The sequence below is a fragment of the Castor canadensis genome, chromosome 5 (assembly GCF_047511655.1).
Source record: "Castor canadensis chromosome 5, mCasCan1.hap1v2, whole genome shotgun sequence".
Taxonomy (NCBI): Eukaryota; Metazoa; Chordata; class Mammalia; order Rodentia; family Castoridae; genus Castor; species Castor canadensis.
Genome location: NC_133390.1, coordinates 158,406,926 through 158,425,055, shown reverse-complemented (window position 1 = coordinate 158,425,055; position 18,130 = coordinate 158,406,926). Strand labels below are relative to the sequence as shown.

At 38.0% G+C, this 18,130-nt stretch overlaps 1 protein-coding gene across 4 annotated transcripts in view; it reads right to left on the bottom strand.

Moving 5' to 3' along the window:
• Itch (itchy E3 ubiquitin protein ligase) overlaps window positions 1-18,130 on the bottom strand; it is a 130,888-nt gene that overhangs the window by 92,161 nt on the left and 20,597 nt on the right. For 2 of the 4 annotated variants that reach the window (XM_074074585.1, XM_074074584.1), the window contains 2 exons: window positions 11,050-11,188; window positions 7,705-7,795 (listed from right to left, as the gene is read on the bottom strand). In XM_074074585.1, the coding sequence (XP_073930686.1) occupies window positions 7,705-7,774 (70 nt within the window). In that variant the 5' untranslated portion in view covers window positions 7,775-7,795; window positions 11,050-11,188. The remainder of the gene's footprint in view (window positions 1-7,704; window positions 7,796-11,049; window positions 11,189-18,130) is intronic. The other 2 variants (XM_074074586.1, XM_074074583.1) reach the window with 1 other exon arrangement.

Here is an 18,130-nt window from a genome sequence, read left to right as displayed (position 1 = left end):
GTTTCTCAAGTGAGGTCTGAGGATAAAATGGCCCCCGATTTACAAATGGCGACATTATTGTTCTATCAATATATACATTTATAATTATATATATTTATAACAACATATTTATATATAAAAATATAAATACTTATATTTATAAAGTTAAAAGTGTACACATATAAACAGTTACAATTCTTTTATCTAAGGAACATTCTAATAAGGTCTTTAACATTTCTACACATTATGAAAAATGCCAATTAGGCCTGACATCTGTTTGCCAGCTAAACATTGATTTATATACAATTAAGCATTAAAACTGGGGCTATCTGAAATTACTGATGCTGCCTTTCCCTAACCATTAGAAAATTTAGGGTTTTTAATTTTCAGTATTGTATTGACAGTACTGACAACCACTAACTTGTATTTTGATGCTGCTACTGGCTCCTTTACATTTTAGGTATCTTTTTGTTCTTCAAGTATGTAAGTCTTCTACAATAGTTATAAAAAGGCACTGTACCAAACTGATGTTTCCATTTCTTTTACAAGTTAGTGCATATGTTCTCCACTGTAATAAGAGCAGTTTAGTGAGTACTATACTATTACATTAATTGCTAAACTAAACCACAGTTAAGTTTTGTTATTACAGTTCTAATCCTTCAGGAGCATTTACAGGCAAGCCCATGGAAAATAACTGACAAGTGTTTATCTGTCAACAATAACAGACATTCTTAAGTATTGGGGTCATTTTGTATTTTCTTTGTAAAAATGTTATAACTGTTGTCTGCTGACACCTTACAGCAATTTAATGTGTCAGAACATCCCTTATGGGACAATTAGGTTTAATTAAGCTCAGCCTAAGAGCCACTATTAATAAATGTCTTGGTTGCTTAATTTGGCCAGAAAGGTCACACCGGATGTGTCATTCCCCTCCTCCATGGAATAAAATGTGACTTTCTGGAAGAAGTTATGACTTTCCGGGAGAAGCTACTCCTGCTCCAGGGTACAAAACTACCAAACTGGCAGAATCTTCAGAGACTACTGTTCAGAGAAAGTTTAAGAGGCCATGACCCCCACCACCAAAAGCGGTCAGTGTCTCTCAGCTTCTTAGAAGAACAAGTGGAATTCAGCACCCGAGACAGTTCAAAAGGACTACACAAATGAGGGGACTTCACCAGATCTAAATGGAGTCAATTATGCCAGATCTCTAAAAGTAACCAAAGCTGAGAGATTTTTAAAAGGGGCTCTTACGAATGTGCTCTAATATTTAAGTCTTCCAAGCTTCTGACAAAAGACAAACTCATGTCTTTGGCTGAGGCCTTTTGTTTAAGCAAACAATGGTATCTAACTTCTGCTTAAGGGCACAGTTCTGTACAGAACTGACTCACTGACGCTTACACTCTAATTGGACTGGCACCTGCCCCCAGTACAGGTATAAACACCTATAGAAAAAGTAACCATAAAATTCTGTCACTTTTCAAAATAAAGTTAGATTCTTTATCTGTCCTGGCAGAGTTCTTCTGATGGTCCTATCATTGTTAATGTCATGTTCAGGTCATACCTTCTAAACCAGATTTATCTCTTCCAGAATAAAAGCAGGGCTATTGATCTCTGAAGATGAAAAAGATCTCCACAAGCAACCCAGATCTCCATGATGAGATCTTCTTGACTGTGCTGGGCAGTAATTCAGACACCTTGTGTCCAAATGAACCCCAAAGGAAAGAAACAGGAGAGACAATTTCTCCTTGTAGGTAGGTTCGGCTGCCCCTTGTCAGCAATTCCAAAAAAGAAGTTTTTGGAATATTATCTCTTAGTGAATTTGAGGCAGGCTAAATTAGTTCAGGACCCAGAAAATATTACATTTCAGATTGATCAGGCTTTGGCTCAACAACCACTTTCGCCTGGCAGGGAACGCGACCCATGCCATTCCCCACTCATTGATTATTGAATGGGAATCACCTGGTTCCTCCCTTTCCATAGATTAGTGTAAGTTTTAAAAGCACCTAGAAAAGAATGCTCTCTCAGCTTCCAGATTCCACCTGAGAAACACCATGCTCCCCTTTGTATTTTCAAACTTCATTAATACCCACATGTCTTGTGGTGCAATTCCCTTCGGGACACAAAGAATTTGGAAGTCTTCTGATCACAGACTGCACAAGCCCGACCTGGGATATGAAATCCCAGGAGTTTGGGCCTTGTTTTGGAGTTTTCAAAATAAATTACTTCAATAACTAATAAGAATATGAATATCCTTAGCCCACAGATAAAGAAACTAAGACTCAAAGATGTTAGTGATATGCACAAGGTTACACAACTATTAAATGTCGGAACCGAGGCATGAGAAACAAATGAAGAGACAGGGAAATTATATTATTTTAATAAATATTTAAAGGGCCAGACTCAGATATTGGAACAAGAAAGTAAAAAATGAAGAGTCAGAGCAGCTAACCCCACCCCATGTCCTTTTAGATGTTAAATTACAGGAACAAGGGACATAAAAGAGCTACCTACCAGCTTCAGCTTTCCTCTTTGAGATGTCAATGAGTTACAAAGATCCTTGAATAGGTAGGGAAAAAGAATTGTCTACCAAAGGGAAGTGCTAAAACTCACCTATTGTTCCTGGGTTTTGGGTTGGCCTAGATAATATCTCATATTTTACAACAATAAACAGCGCCCATCTTGAGCACTCAGAACCATTATCTAATGGTTAGGGCTGGAAGACTTCTTTCGGTAACATGGATTCCCCCATCCCAGCAAAGTATAAAGCCACAGATACTGAACCACCATTGAGTCTTTGCTCCCATTTCCTGTGTGGGGAACAGAAAATGTTTCCTTTTTCTCCCCACTCCACCTTGTCTATACTTTATCCTGTTATACTAAAATAAATACTTGCTAAAACTTCCACCTTGTTAGACTCCTTGTTGTGAAACACCTTGAAATGCTTTCACGTCTGTGGATCTCAATGACCTATGATTTTGCGTGGAAACTGATAACCTGGGGGAGCTCCTTCATCTGTCCTCTGGTAACAAGAACCAGGACTAAAATCCAGGGACATTAACTCACCTGCAGATGGAGGTTCTCTGTACAGAGCTGTCAATTAAAACTAAGGGTAGGAGTGGGGAGCTGGTGACTTACGCCTGTAATCCTAGCAACTCGGGAGGCAAGTGTCTGGAGGATCAAAATTCCAAGCCAGCCCCAACAAATACCAACATAAAACAGGACTGGTGGAATGGCTTAAGCATGAGCGCACTTGCCTAGCGAGCATGAACCACTTTCAAACTCCAATACAGCCCAAAAAATAATAAATAACTTGTGACATTAAAACTCACATCCAAGTTCTCTAAACAATCCATTTAACAAAACCAGTTTGAAATATTTTTTTAGAATTATTTTTTAAGACCCCTATTTTGGTACAACTTGTAATAGATGCCATTTCTTTGAAACAAATTTTCCATCTGCCCTCACCTGGTCTGGGAAGGGAGACCAATTAGCAAACATTTATACATAATTAAAATAATAGAAGGAAAGGGAGCAAGAGATAGAGACAGAACAAATTTGAACAAATCCAGAGTAGGATTTTAACTTTATCCTAAACTCTCTTATCACTCTTTGATACCAACTCCTCCATCCTTTGCAATGCTGGGGTAAATGCAGGGCTTTACACTGAACAACTGAGCAACACCCCCAGCACCTCATACCAGCTTTCTAGATCACAAATCTGACAGCTCTTGTTAAAAGCCCTAAATGTTGCATCTCCCTTAGCAATGAATTTTTCAGCTAAAAGACACTGACACCTGAAAGACATTGAGACAGAAGGAACTGCAAACCTCCATTATGATTCTTTTTTTTCTTTGTGGGTCTGGGGTTTGAACTGGGGGCTTCACGCATAAAGAAAAGGTGCTCTACAGCTTGAGCCACACCTCCAGTCCATTTTGCTGTGGTTATTTTGGAGATGGAGGTCTCATGAATTATTTGCCAGGGCTGGCTGTGAACCTCAATTCTCCAGATCTCAGCATCCTCCAATCTCAGCCTCCCAAGTAGCTAGGATTACAAGCAGGGGCCACCATTGCCTGGTTTACTGCTTGCTTTTTCAGACCACAGATGTTATCTTTTCTTGCCATTAACATACACTTGGACGTTTAATTTTTACACTGCCATACTTACACCTTCTTTGGTTCTATAAAGATATTGAAGCAGATTAAAAGAACAAGTACTATAATTGACCCATTAACACAAAACACAAACTCATTAAGGGGATTCAAGCAAAAAAGCTAGTTCTGAGGTTTCTACCATCAAAACTAAGAGGAAAGCTTAATGAATTATGAAGGACACTTGATTCTACTCAGCTCAACACTGTTTTACCTATGCTATCCATTTGTTCCATATCTGCTGCAGTTTGGATCTCACATATCCCCCCATAGGGCTATGTTGTAAAGGTTTAGCCCCCAGCTTGAAACTATTGCGATGTTGTGGAAACTTTAGGAGGTGGGGCCTAATGGGAGCTCTTCCAGTCATTGGGGGACCATACCCCTTTGTCTTTCCCTCTTTTGAAATAAAACCAGAAGCTTAGCAGCTTTGCAATGCCACATGTTCTCACCATGATGCTCCCTCCTTCTGTTAGAGACTAAATGCAATGAGTCTATCAATTATGGACTGGCTGAAACTGTAAAACAAAATAAACCTTTTCCTTTCATAAGTTGATAATTTCAGGTTTTTATTACAGTGATGCAAATTTGAACACAGTATGTGATATATATGCTAAATATTTAACTTTTATATATTAACAGTTTAATCTTAGTTTTGTCCTATAATTGTGCTTGCTCAAATTTTAGATCCAAGATCAAAATGGCTAGGGATAATAACTTTGTGGAATAGTCAAACATTTATTTATTTTTTTTAGTATGGTAATAATGAAGATAGCAAACAGACATTAGTTGATACAAAGGGAAAATCCAAACTATTACAAATACCACTTGAGCCACTCCACAAGCCCTTTTTGTGTTGGTTATTTTTGAGAAAGGATTTTGCTTTATGCCAAGGCAGTGATTCTTCCAAAGAGCTAGGATTTCAGGCTTGAGTCACAGTGTCTGCCCTATCATCTTAATATTTTACTGATTTTTTTAAATAAAAAGCATGTATATTACTTATGTAATCCAAAAAAGTAAAGACTGCTAAAAAAGATGGAAGATGGCTCCAATTAAAGGTTTCAACATTAAGCTCTCCCTCAACACACACACCCAAAGTCAGAAGAGGAGCTGGCTGCCAGTGGTTCACACCTGTAATCATAACTACTCAGGAGGCAAAGATCAGGAGGATCCTGGTTTGAGGCCAACCCAGGGCAAATCGTTCCCAAGACCGTATCTCAAAAATACGCAACAGCAGAGTAATACAAGTGGTAGAGTATCTGCCTGGGAAAGTGTGAAGTCCTGAGTTCAAGCCACATTTCCACCAAAAAAAAAAAAAAAAAGACAGAAGAAGCATGTTCCAACTGAGGTCAGTCTAGCTTGAGAAAATGAAAATGGAAAACAATTAGAATCTTAGTTTAGCAGAGAATTATTAGTATCTTTCATTGAGAATCAGATGAAGAAAAAAAACTAGGTGAAGGAAATCCTCACAAAAAACTCTAGGATGCTGTTACTTTTATATAATTTAATCACCTTTAAGTTTTGAGGTCACAGACTGTATCTTAAATCACCTAACATTCACAATCTAGAAGAGGGCATGTATCGTAGAAAATAAAACACGTAGAGGATGAAAATTTATTGACTATATATAATCAATAAATGCTGTTAAAGTGAGAGATAGTAAAGTTTCACTGTGTGACAGAGGTACATGCATGTCTGAAAAAATTCTAGTGACTTGTCCTGACCATATGGAGCTAGACTGTGAAAGGTCTTAACTGAAGCTAAAGCAATTCTATACAACAGTCAAAAACAGTGAAGGTTTTTGAGCAGGAATGTAACACATCAGTGGTATATTAAAGAATATTAATCTGGAAGTGATAGTATGGTTAGAGGGATAAAGAAAGACCAATAGTAACAATAGCAAGCAAAAGATATAAACAGACATTTCTTCAAAAATTATATATGAATGGCCAACAAGTACATGAAAATATGCTCAACATCATTACCTATCAGGAAATGCAAGCCAAAACAACAGTAAGATACTACTTTGAGATTGGAGGAGTGTCTCTATGCCTGCTTTACAAGTACTACCTTCTCTTCAATCAATCAATGGATACTACTTCATATCCACTAGAAAGACTATGATCAAAAAGATACATAATAATAGGCATTGGCAAGGAGGCAAGGAAATTGGAATCCTCATATATTGCTTGTATAAATGCAAAATGGTATAGCTGTTTTGTAAAACAATTTGCAGTTCCTTAAAATGCTAAACATGAATACTACATGACCCAGCAATTCCACTCTGAGATATATACCCAAGAAAACTGAAAATACATGTCCTTGCAAAAACTTGTACACTGTTCACCCACGCCCAGACGGCTTAGGAAGACGCGGACAAGGTGAGCTTAGTGGTACCGTGGTACTCCCACAGACAACCCTGGGCCAGATCAGCATAGCTCCCTGGACAGACCGACCTCCACCCGGGGAAAAAAGAGAAACTGAGTAATAAGCAATAAGAACAATAAAGACACGTGGGAAAGAGGGTGGGGCGCACTGAGCGCCGAAGGTGGGGGGAGGGAATCCTTCCCGGAACTGTAAATAAACTTGTACACTCTTCATAGCACTATTCATCATAGTATCCATAATAGAAAAAAGTTGAAACAACCTAAACATCCACCAAGTAGTGAATAAATAAAATGTGGTGTGTTTATATGGTAATATTTAGCAATAAAAAGGAATGAAGTATTGATATAAGCTACAACATGGATTGAAAACATGCTAAGTGAAAGATACAATAGGACACAAATTGTAGGATTCCATTTATATGAGAGATTCAGAATAGGCAAATCTATAAACAAAAGTAGGTAAGTTACTGCCAAGGGTTGTGGGTACCTGGGGAAATAGGGAGTGACTGCTAATGGATGCAGGATTTCTTTCTGGAGTGATAAACACGTTCTAAAATTGACTGTGCTAATGGTTGTGCAATTCTGTTTATGTACTAACAAACTGACTTTTAAATGGATAAACTATATGGGATATGAATTATCTCAATAAAGCTATTAATACCCAACAGCAATTGTGTAGGCCATGATATTTATTGAAAGAGAGAAAAAAAGCTGGGCACCAGTGGATCACACCTATAATCCTAGCTACTCAGGAGGCAGGGATCAGGAGAATCACTTTTTGAAACCAGTCCTAGACAAATAGATCGGGAGATCAAAAAAAAATTCACAAAAAAGGGCTGGGAGTGGATCAAGGTGTAGGCCCTGACTTCAAACCCCAGTACTTTAAAAAAAAAAAAAAAAAAAAAAAGAGGCTGGAGGGAGGAAAGAAGGAAAGGGAAGGAGGGAGGGGGAGGGAGAGGAGGGGGAGAAAACCTTGCAAAATATCCAATACCCTAAATAAAAATTTAATTTTTATATACCAAACACTTTCTTTTTGGTGGTACTGAGGAATCAAATGCACACTTTGTTTATGTAGTCATTCAGCAAACATTAATTCAGCACTTGAGATATTAAATCACTGAAGATTTTGTTCTGATTACTTTTTAATCTTGGGGCGGGGGAAGAACAAAATATTGGATCTTTTTATGACTTACCAGTGATCTGAAGTTGTGATTTCATGGTCAGGCTACCCATTGAAACAAGTTGTGATCCACTGTCAGACATACCACCAACAGTACAGCAAACCTGAATATGGCAAATGAGACACTGTAAACAGCAACAATTTTCATTTAAAAAATATGAAAATACTTCTAACTTTGCCCTTTCTTACTGAGAGCCCCACAATAATCAATGTCCTTCACAATGCTTAACAATTTTTAATTCTAATACTCACATTACCTAAATTACTGTCAAAATTTAATAGTTGAGCATTCCCTCCACTATAGTTTACTTTCTTCCCTTTAGTTTCCAAGACACAATTCTCTAGGTTAATGTTTTGCAAGACTAATTGTTCCTTCTCAGTCTTTTTTTCCTTCTTTTGGTGGTACTGGGGTTTGAATTGAGGGCCTTGTGCATGCTAGACAGGTACTCTACCACTTGAGTCATACCCCTAGATCCCTTCTCAGTCTTTTATGAAGATTCCTTTTGTTCTCTTCACTCTTAATGTCTGCATACTCTAGGGTTCAGTTCTTGGTTTTTCTCTTTTTCTCTTATCTATACTCATTCCCCAAAGGACAAAATTGGATCTTATAGGGGTTCTTTATTAATGTTGTTTTTTGTTTTCTGGCGTTACTAGTGTTTGAACTCAGAGCTATGCACTTGCTCTGCAGGCACTACAGCACTTGAGCCATACCTCCAAGTCCAGGTCTTATGGTTTTTAATAGTATCTATATAACAACATGTCCCAACCAACTCTGTATCTCTAGCCCAAATTTCCCTTTAAACTTCATTCAGGTATCTGAAAGATACCCCATACTTAACATAGCCAAAACTGAACTGATCTTCCTTAAAAACTTCTACTTCGAATTCTCATCTAGCAGATGGAAACTCCTTCCTTCCAGAAGCTAAAAACTTTGGAGTCATCCTTGACTCCTTTCTTTGACATTTCCCTTCCAACTTGTCTGTAAATTCTAGTATCTGTATTTGTAAAAATACATTCAGAATCCAACTACTCTCTTACCATGTCATAACCAATCTGTTTATTACTATGTCAGCCATCTCTTAGATTACCTCTCCTACATTACTATAATGACAAGTCTTCCTGTTTCTAACCTTGTTTAGCTTCAGTATCTATTCTCAACATTGCCATGACTAATATTATAAAAGAAGATTCTTTTGCCAGGCTCCAGAGACTCATGCCTGCAATCCAAGTTACTCAGGAGGCAGAGATCAGAAGGACTGCAGTTCAGTCAGGATGGCCGAGCGGTCTAAGGCGCTGCGTTCAGAAGGATTGCAGTTCAAAGTCAGCTTGGGCAAATAGTTCGCGAGACAATGTCTCAAAGACTACACCAAAAAAGGGCTGGTGGAGTGGCTCAAGTGGTTGAGCACCTGCTTAGTAAGCATGAGGTCCTGAGTTCAAACACCACTGCTGGCGGGGACAGCACCCAATGGAATAGGGGGGCACACGTATCTGATACACAGTAAGTGTTTAAACATCAGTTTAATGAAAACAACAAAGAAATAGCTAGTGAATTATGCCACAAGAACTACTCTAAATAAATCTTTAGTTCTTAATCATAGAAGCATTAATCCCCACATGGAAACAGCATGATTTATGTAACAAGGATTTTCAACACAATGAGAACACTTGTGCCTTGTTCCTGCCTAAAATACTTACTATATGGTACTATTTGAGTTATTTAATTTATCCAGGTTCTAGTTTTATTGTCAGAAAAATAGGGACACTACAACCTCTATGTCATAGGGTTGCTGTGGATTGATGATCAACCCGAGAGGCAGAGACGGGAGGATTATGGTTCAAGGCCATCCCAGGCAAAAGTTAGCAAAATCCTATTTCAAAAAAATAAGCTGGGCATAGTGACAACACACATAGAATCATAGCCATTGTGGAGGTAGAGGTAGGACAATCATGGTTCAAGGCGGACCCTGGACAAAAACACAAGACCCTATGTGAAAAATAAGCTAAAGCAAAAGGGGCTTGAGAGGGTGACCCAAATGGTAGAGTGCTTGGCTAACAAGTGCAAAGTGCCGAGTTCAAACCCCAGTAGCGCACACATATACACACACACAAAAGGCTGAATGACTATATATGTGGAACTTGTCACTTACAGTATTTGAATTAAACTGAACACTTTCTTAAAATAAACACTCTCTTCTTAGGCTTTTAGGAATTGGGTGAAAATGAGAACTATTTCAGCAAGAAAACAAAGATTAAAGTCAAAATGAATTTACTTAGCACTTACTGTTTGCCAGGTACTATGTAAGACATATATAAATAAGGCAAACAAAGTTATCAGAAAACTGTGAACATTATCTTGATTCTTTATACAAATTATGCCTCTGTTTTAAAATTTTTTAAATATAAAATTATTCTGATGTCTTCTAAAGTCTGCCAGAATGAAATGGAACAATAATCCCTATTGAGATAAATTCTATAAAATCTAGCATTTTTTCATTCTTTGACTTACACACGAAAATGTTCAAAGCTAAAAGCTGGCCTCACTTACACTAACTCATTTTCTTACAGTATAGTATGTATACATTTTTTTCCTTCATTTGTTTATTTAGATTATACTACTTCAGATACTTTATAACCTACAATCTACTAAAAGAGCCCTTTTATTTTGAAAAACCAAAAGAAAAAGGTATATTCTGTAAAATCATTAGTAGTCACTTAGAATATAAGAAAAATGAGATCCTTTTCACACAAATTATTTGACTCACTTTGCTTACTATACAAAGGAACCTCAAAGACATTATTACCATTCTGTACATTTATTAACTCTTCCCCAATACCTAAAAGCCTGTATGCCACAAAACATCAACACAAAGTAAGAGGCAGTGAAAACAGTCAAAAATACTTGGGGGCTGATTTTCTACATGATGAAAGCACTATTTTTGTTTCTGAGCTATGTGTACAGTTTCTGTTATTCTGAATAGTGAAAAGCTTCAAAACAATAAATTTAAAGTTTCCACAGATTTCCCTGCCCCACCCCCAGCACTCGGGTTTGAAATCAGGGCCTCACATTTCCAAGGCCCTCTTACTACTTTAGCAACCCCACCAGCCCTTTTTTGTGATTTTTTTTTTGAGATAGGGTCTCAGGAACTATTTGCCTAAGACTGGCTTCAAACCAAGATCCTCCTGATCTCTGCCTCCTGAGTAGCTAGAGATACAAGCGTGAACTACCAATGCCTGGCTAGAAGTAAAATATTTAAAAAGTCAAATTAACTACATGCAGAAAAGACATGTAAAAATATAGACGGCAAGCATTTTTAGGAAAAGGAATTTTTTTGGTGGTACTGGGGTATAAACTCAGTACCTCAAGACTTGCTAGGCAGGTGCTCAGCTACTTAAGCCACTCCGCCAGTCCTGTTTTGTGATGGGTTTTTTCAAGATAGGGTCTCTCGAACTATTTGTCCATGCTGGCTTGAACAACAGATCTTCCTGATCTCTGTCTCCTGCAGAAAAAGAAATTCTTTCCAGATAATTACAGAGAACCACCGTGTTATATTGTGAGGTGCTCTGCCAAAAACATGCTGGCAATTTCAGTAATTTACGCATTTATACATAATTATTTTAAAGTCTTAAAATGAATAAAAATAATCATTTGTATGAGGGCAGGAGCAGGAAAGAGACAAAGATAAACTGCAACTGGCAACAAGTTTAAGAAATCACATATTCATAACAAAGAACAAACTACAATACAGTCTCTAACCTAATTACTAATTAGTGAAATGGACAGATATCAACTTTTTTTAAGATACAGAACACACACACAAAAAAAAGATACAGAACACATAGTATGATTTATTTTTGCAAACAAACCACTTATTCTTATAGGTATATATACATATATTTATAAATAAATGCAGAGAAAGTATCCATTCCAAACTGGTAACAATAGTTTCCTTGGTAGAAGAGGGAAATGATAAAGAGGAGACTTAGTTTTCTATGCATCTTTTGAAGTTTTTTAAATAAATCATGTAGACTGGTTGTGTGGACCAAGTGGCAGAATATCTGCATAAATAAATCATGTATCACTCACAACTTGCAAAATTTAAAAAATAGGCAAAAGATAACATCAAAATTATAGAGAATCTACACTTCAACTCCATTCCTCCTCCCTGAACTCTAGACTCAGGGAACTCAGCTTTGTGTGTAACTGTGTACATGGTTAACATAATCACATAAAAAATTTCCAGGGCTGGGGATGGAGCTCAGTGGTAAAGTGCTTGCCTAGCATACGCAAGGCCCTAGGTTCAGTCCTCAACACACACACACACACACATACATACATACATACATACATACACACACACACATACACATATACATATCCTGGGCATACCCACTCTAACCTCCAACCTTACCAGAGCCACTATCCATTCAATTGCTCAACTCAACAATACAGGTACTTTCACTTTCTTTCACCAAGTAATGATTTTACTTGTAAAATATGCCCTACTATATGCCCTAAAACATATACCTATTTTTCTCATCTCTTTTTAAGCATCTAGTCCACACTACAAACATTCCTTCACTGCCAATTACTTAAATTGGTCTCTCTTCCTCTGGAATTCCTCCTTCTCCCTCTCAACTTTTTCTCCCCACAAATAATCTTTTTAAATGTTTTTAAGAATAAGTTAAATCATGTTCTACTCTGCTTAAAACACCCATTAACTTTCTATTTCATTTCAAATATAATCCAAACTCCTTACTTCCAGCTTATATATGTTCCATTCTACTCTGTCTGTGACTGGTGCTTTGATCCTACTTCATATTATTCTCCCATTCATCCACTACACCTCTTGTTTTACCAGATACACTAAGGTCACTCCAGCCTTAGGGACTTTGTACTAACTGTTCCCTCTGCTAGAATACTTTGCCGCTGTCTTAAATGGGGTTAATACCTTGTCTCTCTTTTTTTTTGGCAGTAATGGCATATGAATTCAGGGCCTCATGCTTGCCAGGCAGGCACTCTATCATTTGAGGAATTCTGCCAGCTCAATACCTTCATAATTTACATATCTCTGCAGAGTGATCTGCCTTGACTACTCAATCTAAAGTAACCTTCTTGTTATTTTCTATCACATCATTGGAACTTTTTTGATTTATTTGACTATTAGTTGAACAAGAGCAGGCACTGCTTCTACCTTGTGACCCAGTGTCTGGAATAATCTTCACCTGAGTTTTTGTTTTGTTCTGTTCTGTTTTTTGTTTTAAGTTAACTATAACTAGGCCAGGCACTGGTGGCTCACACTTTAATCCTAGCTAGTAGGAATACCAATTCAGGCAAACAGTTTGAAGACCCTATCTCAAAAATACCCAACATAAAAAATGAAAAAGTACCCCAAATAGCCAAAGCAATCTTAAGAAAGAACAAACCTGGAGGCATCAGACTTTCTGACTTCAATATTACAAAGCAACAGTAATTAAAACAACATGGCAGCAGCATAAACACTGAAAAAGATAAACAAATGAAAAGAAGAGAGCGCCAAAAATAAACCTACACATATAAAGTCAAGAAATCTTCAACAAAGGTGCAGGAATACAAAATGGGGAAAATAGTTAAACTAACAGAAACAAAAAGCAACTGTCTGCTGCCAATGTTGCATAAAGGGATATGAAATAGGAAGTCAGATCCCACAGGTTAGATTCTCACAAAACTGCCCCTCCTTCATATGCTGGTCTCAAATCCAGTCTCCAGTATTTCAAGACCAATCAGTTAACACATGAGTTTCAATCATTTGCTAGATCAGCTCACAGAACTCAAGGAGACACTTACATTGAACAGTTTATTATAAAGGATATTTTAAAGGATACAAGGGCTAGTGAAGTGGCTCAAGTGGTAGAGCACCTGCCTGGCAAGTGCAAAGCCCTGAGTTCAAACCCCAGTACCGCCAAAAAACAAACAAACAAAAAAAACAGGAAAGGATACAGATGATCAGCTAGATGGAAGAGACACATAGGGAAAAGTTTAGGGGAAGGAATACGAAACTTCCATAGACTTTCCAAACACACCACCCTCTTAGCACTGAGATGTTACCCATAAGCTTGCTGAACTCAGTAATTGAGGGATTTTTTTTTTTTGGGGGTGGGGGGTTAGTACTGGGGTTTAAACTCAAGGCCTCATACTTGTTATGCAGGCACTCTCCTACATGAGCCACTCCTTCCAGCCCTTTTTTGTGTTAGGTATTTTTTGAAGTAGGGTCTCTCTTGAACTATGTGCCTGGGCTGGCCTGGAATCTAACACCTCTGGATCTAGCCCTCCAGGTACCTAGCATTACATACATGAGCCACCAGCCACTAGCAGTTGAGGGATTATTATGGAGACTTCAACGCATCAGAATGCTTATTAATTCAATCTCTAGTCCCTTTCTCTTTCCTGAAGGATGTGGGGTGGGCCAAGAAAGTTCCAATCATAGATTGGTTTTTCTGGTGACCAGCCTAAATACTAGGAGCTACCAAGTCACCTCAGTCAGATAAAAGATGCTCCTAATCAAACTAGGAATTTCCAAAGGAAAATGGAGCTAGGTGCCAGTGGCTCAAGCCTGAAATCCTAGCTACTTGGGAGGCTGAAGACTGGGAGGATTGAGGTTCAAAGCCAGCCCAGACAAATAGTTCACAAGTCCCCATTTCCAAAATGACCAGCACAAAATGGACAGGAAGTATCGTAGAACACTGCTTTCCAAGAGCAAAGCCCTGAGTTCAAACTCTGGTTTCATCAAACCAAAAAAGAAATTTTTTTTTAATTGAGAAAAAATACAGGCAAAGAGCAAGACTTGGTTCATGGACCATAGTTTACTAACTCCTGCTCTCTAGCATCACAGTGAAAAAAAATAGGTACCATATAAGGACACCTTATAACTATCAATCAATCAATCAATCAATCACCTCCACTGCTGAAAACCAGGAAATGCAGAAGAGGCAAAATTCCTTGAGATACTAGAATATCTCTACTATCGATTTTTCATTTCTTCCTCTTTACCCCCATTACTGCTTCCTTTATCTGGCTTTCCTTAAACTACCATAATAGGTCAACATTCCTCCTTGCCCTATGCCAATATGTCTACTCAGCATTATCAAAGAATTTTTAAGATCAATTCCCAATACCTCTGAAGATCCTCCATAGTTTTGGCTTGCCTACTTCTCTAATCTTATCTGCCACTCTCCCATATATATCCCCCATGCTCCAAGTACACAGAATTACTCATAGTACACCAATATGTCACCTGTTTAATGCTTCTGTGCTTTTCTTAACAGTTCTCTGTTCAAAATTTGGTCTCTTCTTAAACAGATTCCCTTGCATCTGGTCTTCTCTTATCTTTCATTATGCTCTGGTATTCTTCTCTAAACTTCAAAGCAAAACCAGTAAACTTCTTCCTGTTGTCACATGTCTTCTTCATATTTTTCAGGAGATATTTTAACATGGTTTAAGTAAGTGTGCAGTCTTTGGAGTCAGACAGATCTAGAACCACATTCCAAAACTACTGCTCTGTGAATTTCAGTAAATTACTGAATTTCTGAACCACACTTTCTTCATCCATAAAATGTGCATACTTAACCTGTAGTTTTGTTTTAAAGACTGAGTTAATACCTATAAAGCGATAAAGATAATCTTAAACCTAGTAAGTGTTAAATAGACGTCTTCTATGATCTGTTTGGAATACTGTCTCCCCATTCAACTGAAAACTGTTTTTTTTTTTTGTGGGGGTGGGGGTTGGTGATACTGGGGCTTGAACTCAGGGCCTATGCCTTGAGTCACTCCAACAACCCTTCTTTTCTTTTTTTCTGATGGATTTTTTTTAGAGATAGGGTCTCCAGAACTATTTGCCCAGACTGGCTTTGAACCACAATCCTCCTGATCTCTGCCTCCTGCATAGCTAGAAATACAGGCATGAGCCACTGGTGCCTGGCACGAGACCCTGAGCCTATAATCCTAGCTACTCAAGAGGCAGACTCAGGATCACAGTCCGAAGCCAGCCTGGGCAAATAGTCCGAGAGACCCTATCTCGAAAAAGCCCATCACAAAAAAGAGCTGATGGAGTGGCACAAGGTGTAGGCCCCAAGTTCAAGTTCCGGCACCGCAAAAAAAAAAAAAAAAAAAAAAAAAAAGGAACAAAAAAAATCCATTACAATCCAAACTATTACTAGTCTCCAACATTTCTGCTAATAAATGAGAGCACTTAAAACCTATACAAAAGAGCCTCTATTTATAAATAAGTGACATAATTCTTTTTGTTCTTAGGTCTACAATGACAATCTAAAAACAACCAGTCAACACTTGCAAACAGTTTCACTTTGGTCCCCATCATAGTAGTAAACAATGTAGATTCACAAAGATAAAATTTTATATGTGAGCTGTGAGGCCTGTAATCCTAGTTACTTGTGAGGCTGAGATCAAGAGAATTACAGTTTGAGGCCAGCCCGAGCAAATAGTTTGTGAGACCCTCATCTCCAAAACAACCAGAACAAAATGGACTAGAAATGTGGCTCAAGCAGTAGAACACCTGCTTTGCAATCACAAAGCCTTAAGGTTTTGTTGTTATTGTTGTTGGTGGTGTTTTTTTTTAGCAGCACTGGGGTTTGAACTCAGGGCTTCATGCTTGCTAGGCAGGCACTTCTACCACTTGAGCCACTCTGTTCAGTCCAGCCCTGAGTTCAAACCACAATCCCACCAAAAGAAAATTAAATGGGAGGGAAAAGTGTAATATAAGTAATTATAAAAAAATTGGCACTGTGTGCTCTGTAGGTACAAGAAGTAGCATTCTGTAAAGAAATACAGGTTATAATTTTGACTTTGTAAGGGTAAATTCAGACAAAATACCACAAGAATAGCACTTGAAACCGGGCACCAGTGGCTCATGCCTGTAATCCTAGCTACTCAGGAGGCAGAGATCAGAAGGATCACAGTTCAAAGCCAGCCTGGGCAAAGCAGTTCCCAAGAACCTATCTCAAAAAACCCCATCACAAAAAAGGGCTGGTGGAGTGGCTCAGGGTACTGAGTTCAAGCCCCAATACTGCCAAAAAAAAAAAAAAAAGTTAAAAGAAAAACAATTGAGGGCATTAAAAAAAAAAAAAAAAAAAGTAGTAGTAGTAGTGAGCTGGATGCTGGTGGCTCACACCTGTGTTCCTAACTACTCAGGAGGCAGAAATCAGGAGGATCGCACTTTGAAGCCAGTCTGGCCAAATAATTTGGGAGACCCTATCTCGAAAAAAATCCTTCACAAAAAAGGACTGGTGGAGTGGCTCAATGTGTAGGCCCTGAGTTCAAACCTCAGCACCAAAAAAAAAAAAAAGAAGTAGTAGTAGTAGTAGTGGTGGTGGTGGTGGCAAACTGGAAACTGTTCAAGCTTTACTTACTGGGGAAAAAAAAAAAAACAGAATACAAGGAGTACGTATGAAGAACGTCCTACTGTGACATTTCTAATAGAATGGCTAACATAGGAAAATACTGGCAATACCAAGGGTGACAAGGATATAGAATATTCTCATATATTGCTGACTGGAATGTAAAATAGTACAGCTATTCTGGAAAACACTGTGCCTATAAAGTTCAACTTATTTACCATATAACCCAGCAACCATACTCCTGAATATTTATCTAAATATTTATCTCAATCAGGGGCTATTTTGCTTCCTGGAACATTTGGCCTATCTGGAGACAATTTTGTTAAGGGAAAGTCTTACTGACATCTAGAAGCTAGGGATGCTGTCAAACATCCTACCATGTATAAGATAATTCCTCACAACAAAAACTATCCAGTATAAGTTTAAACCGCAATACTGCCACACAAAAACAAACAAACAAAAAAAAATTATCCAACTGGTGGCTCACACCTACGGAGTGGCTCAAGTGGTAGAGTGTCTGCCTAGCAAACGTGAGGCCCTGAGTTCAAATCCCATTACCACCACCACCAAAAAATTTTTAAAAAGTAATAACCAGAGCAAGACAGACTGGAGGCCTTAGCTCAAGAGAATGCCTGCTTTGCAAGCATGAAGCCTTGAATTCAAACCCCAGTCCCACCAAAAAAAGAAAAAAGAAAATTATCCAGTCAAAAAAAAAAAAAAATCAACAATGCTAAGATTTAGAAAGTTTTACTAGAGAAATAAAAACATATTCAAATAAGAGCTATACAAGAATGCTTATAGTGGTTGCTTAATAATTACTGAAAATGTGAAATAACTCAATGCCCCTCAGCAGGTAAATAAACTGTGGTACATCCATACATTGCAACAGCACTCAGCAATGAAAAGAAACAAAGGACTTAGATGAACCTAAAGGCATCATGCTGAGTGAATAAACCAGTCTCAGAAGGTTACATGTTAGGGCTAGTAGTATAGGATAGCAGTAAGAGCACTTGAATAGCATGTGAAAAATCCTGGGTTTGATCTCTAGC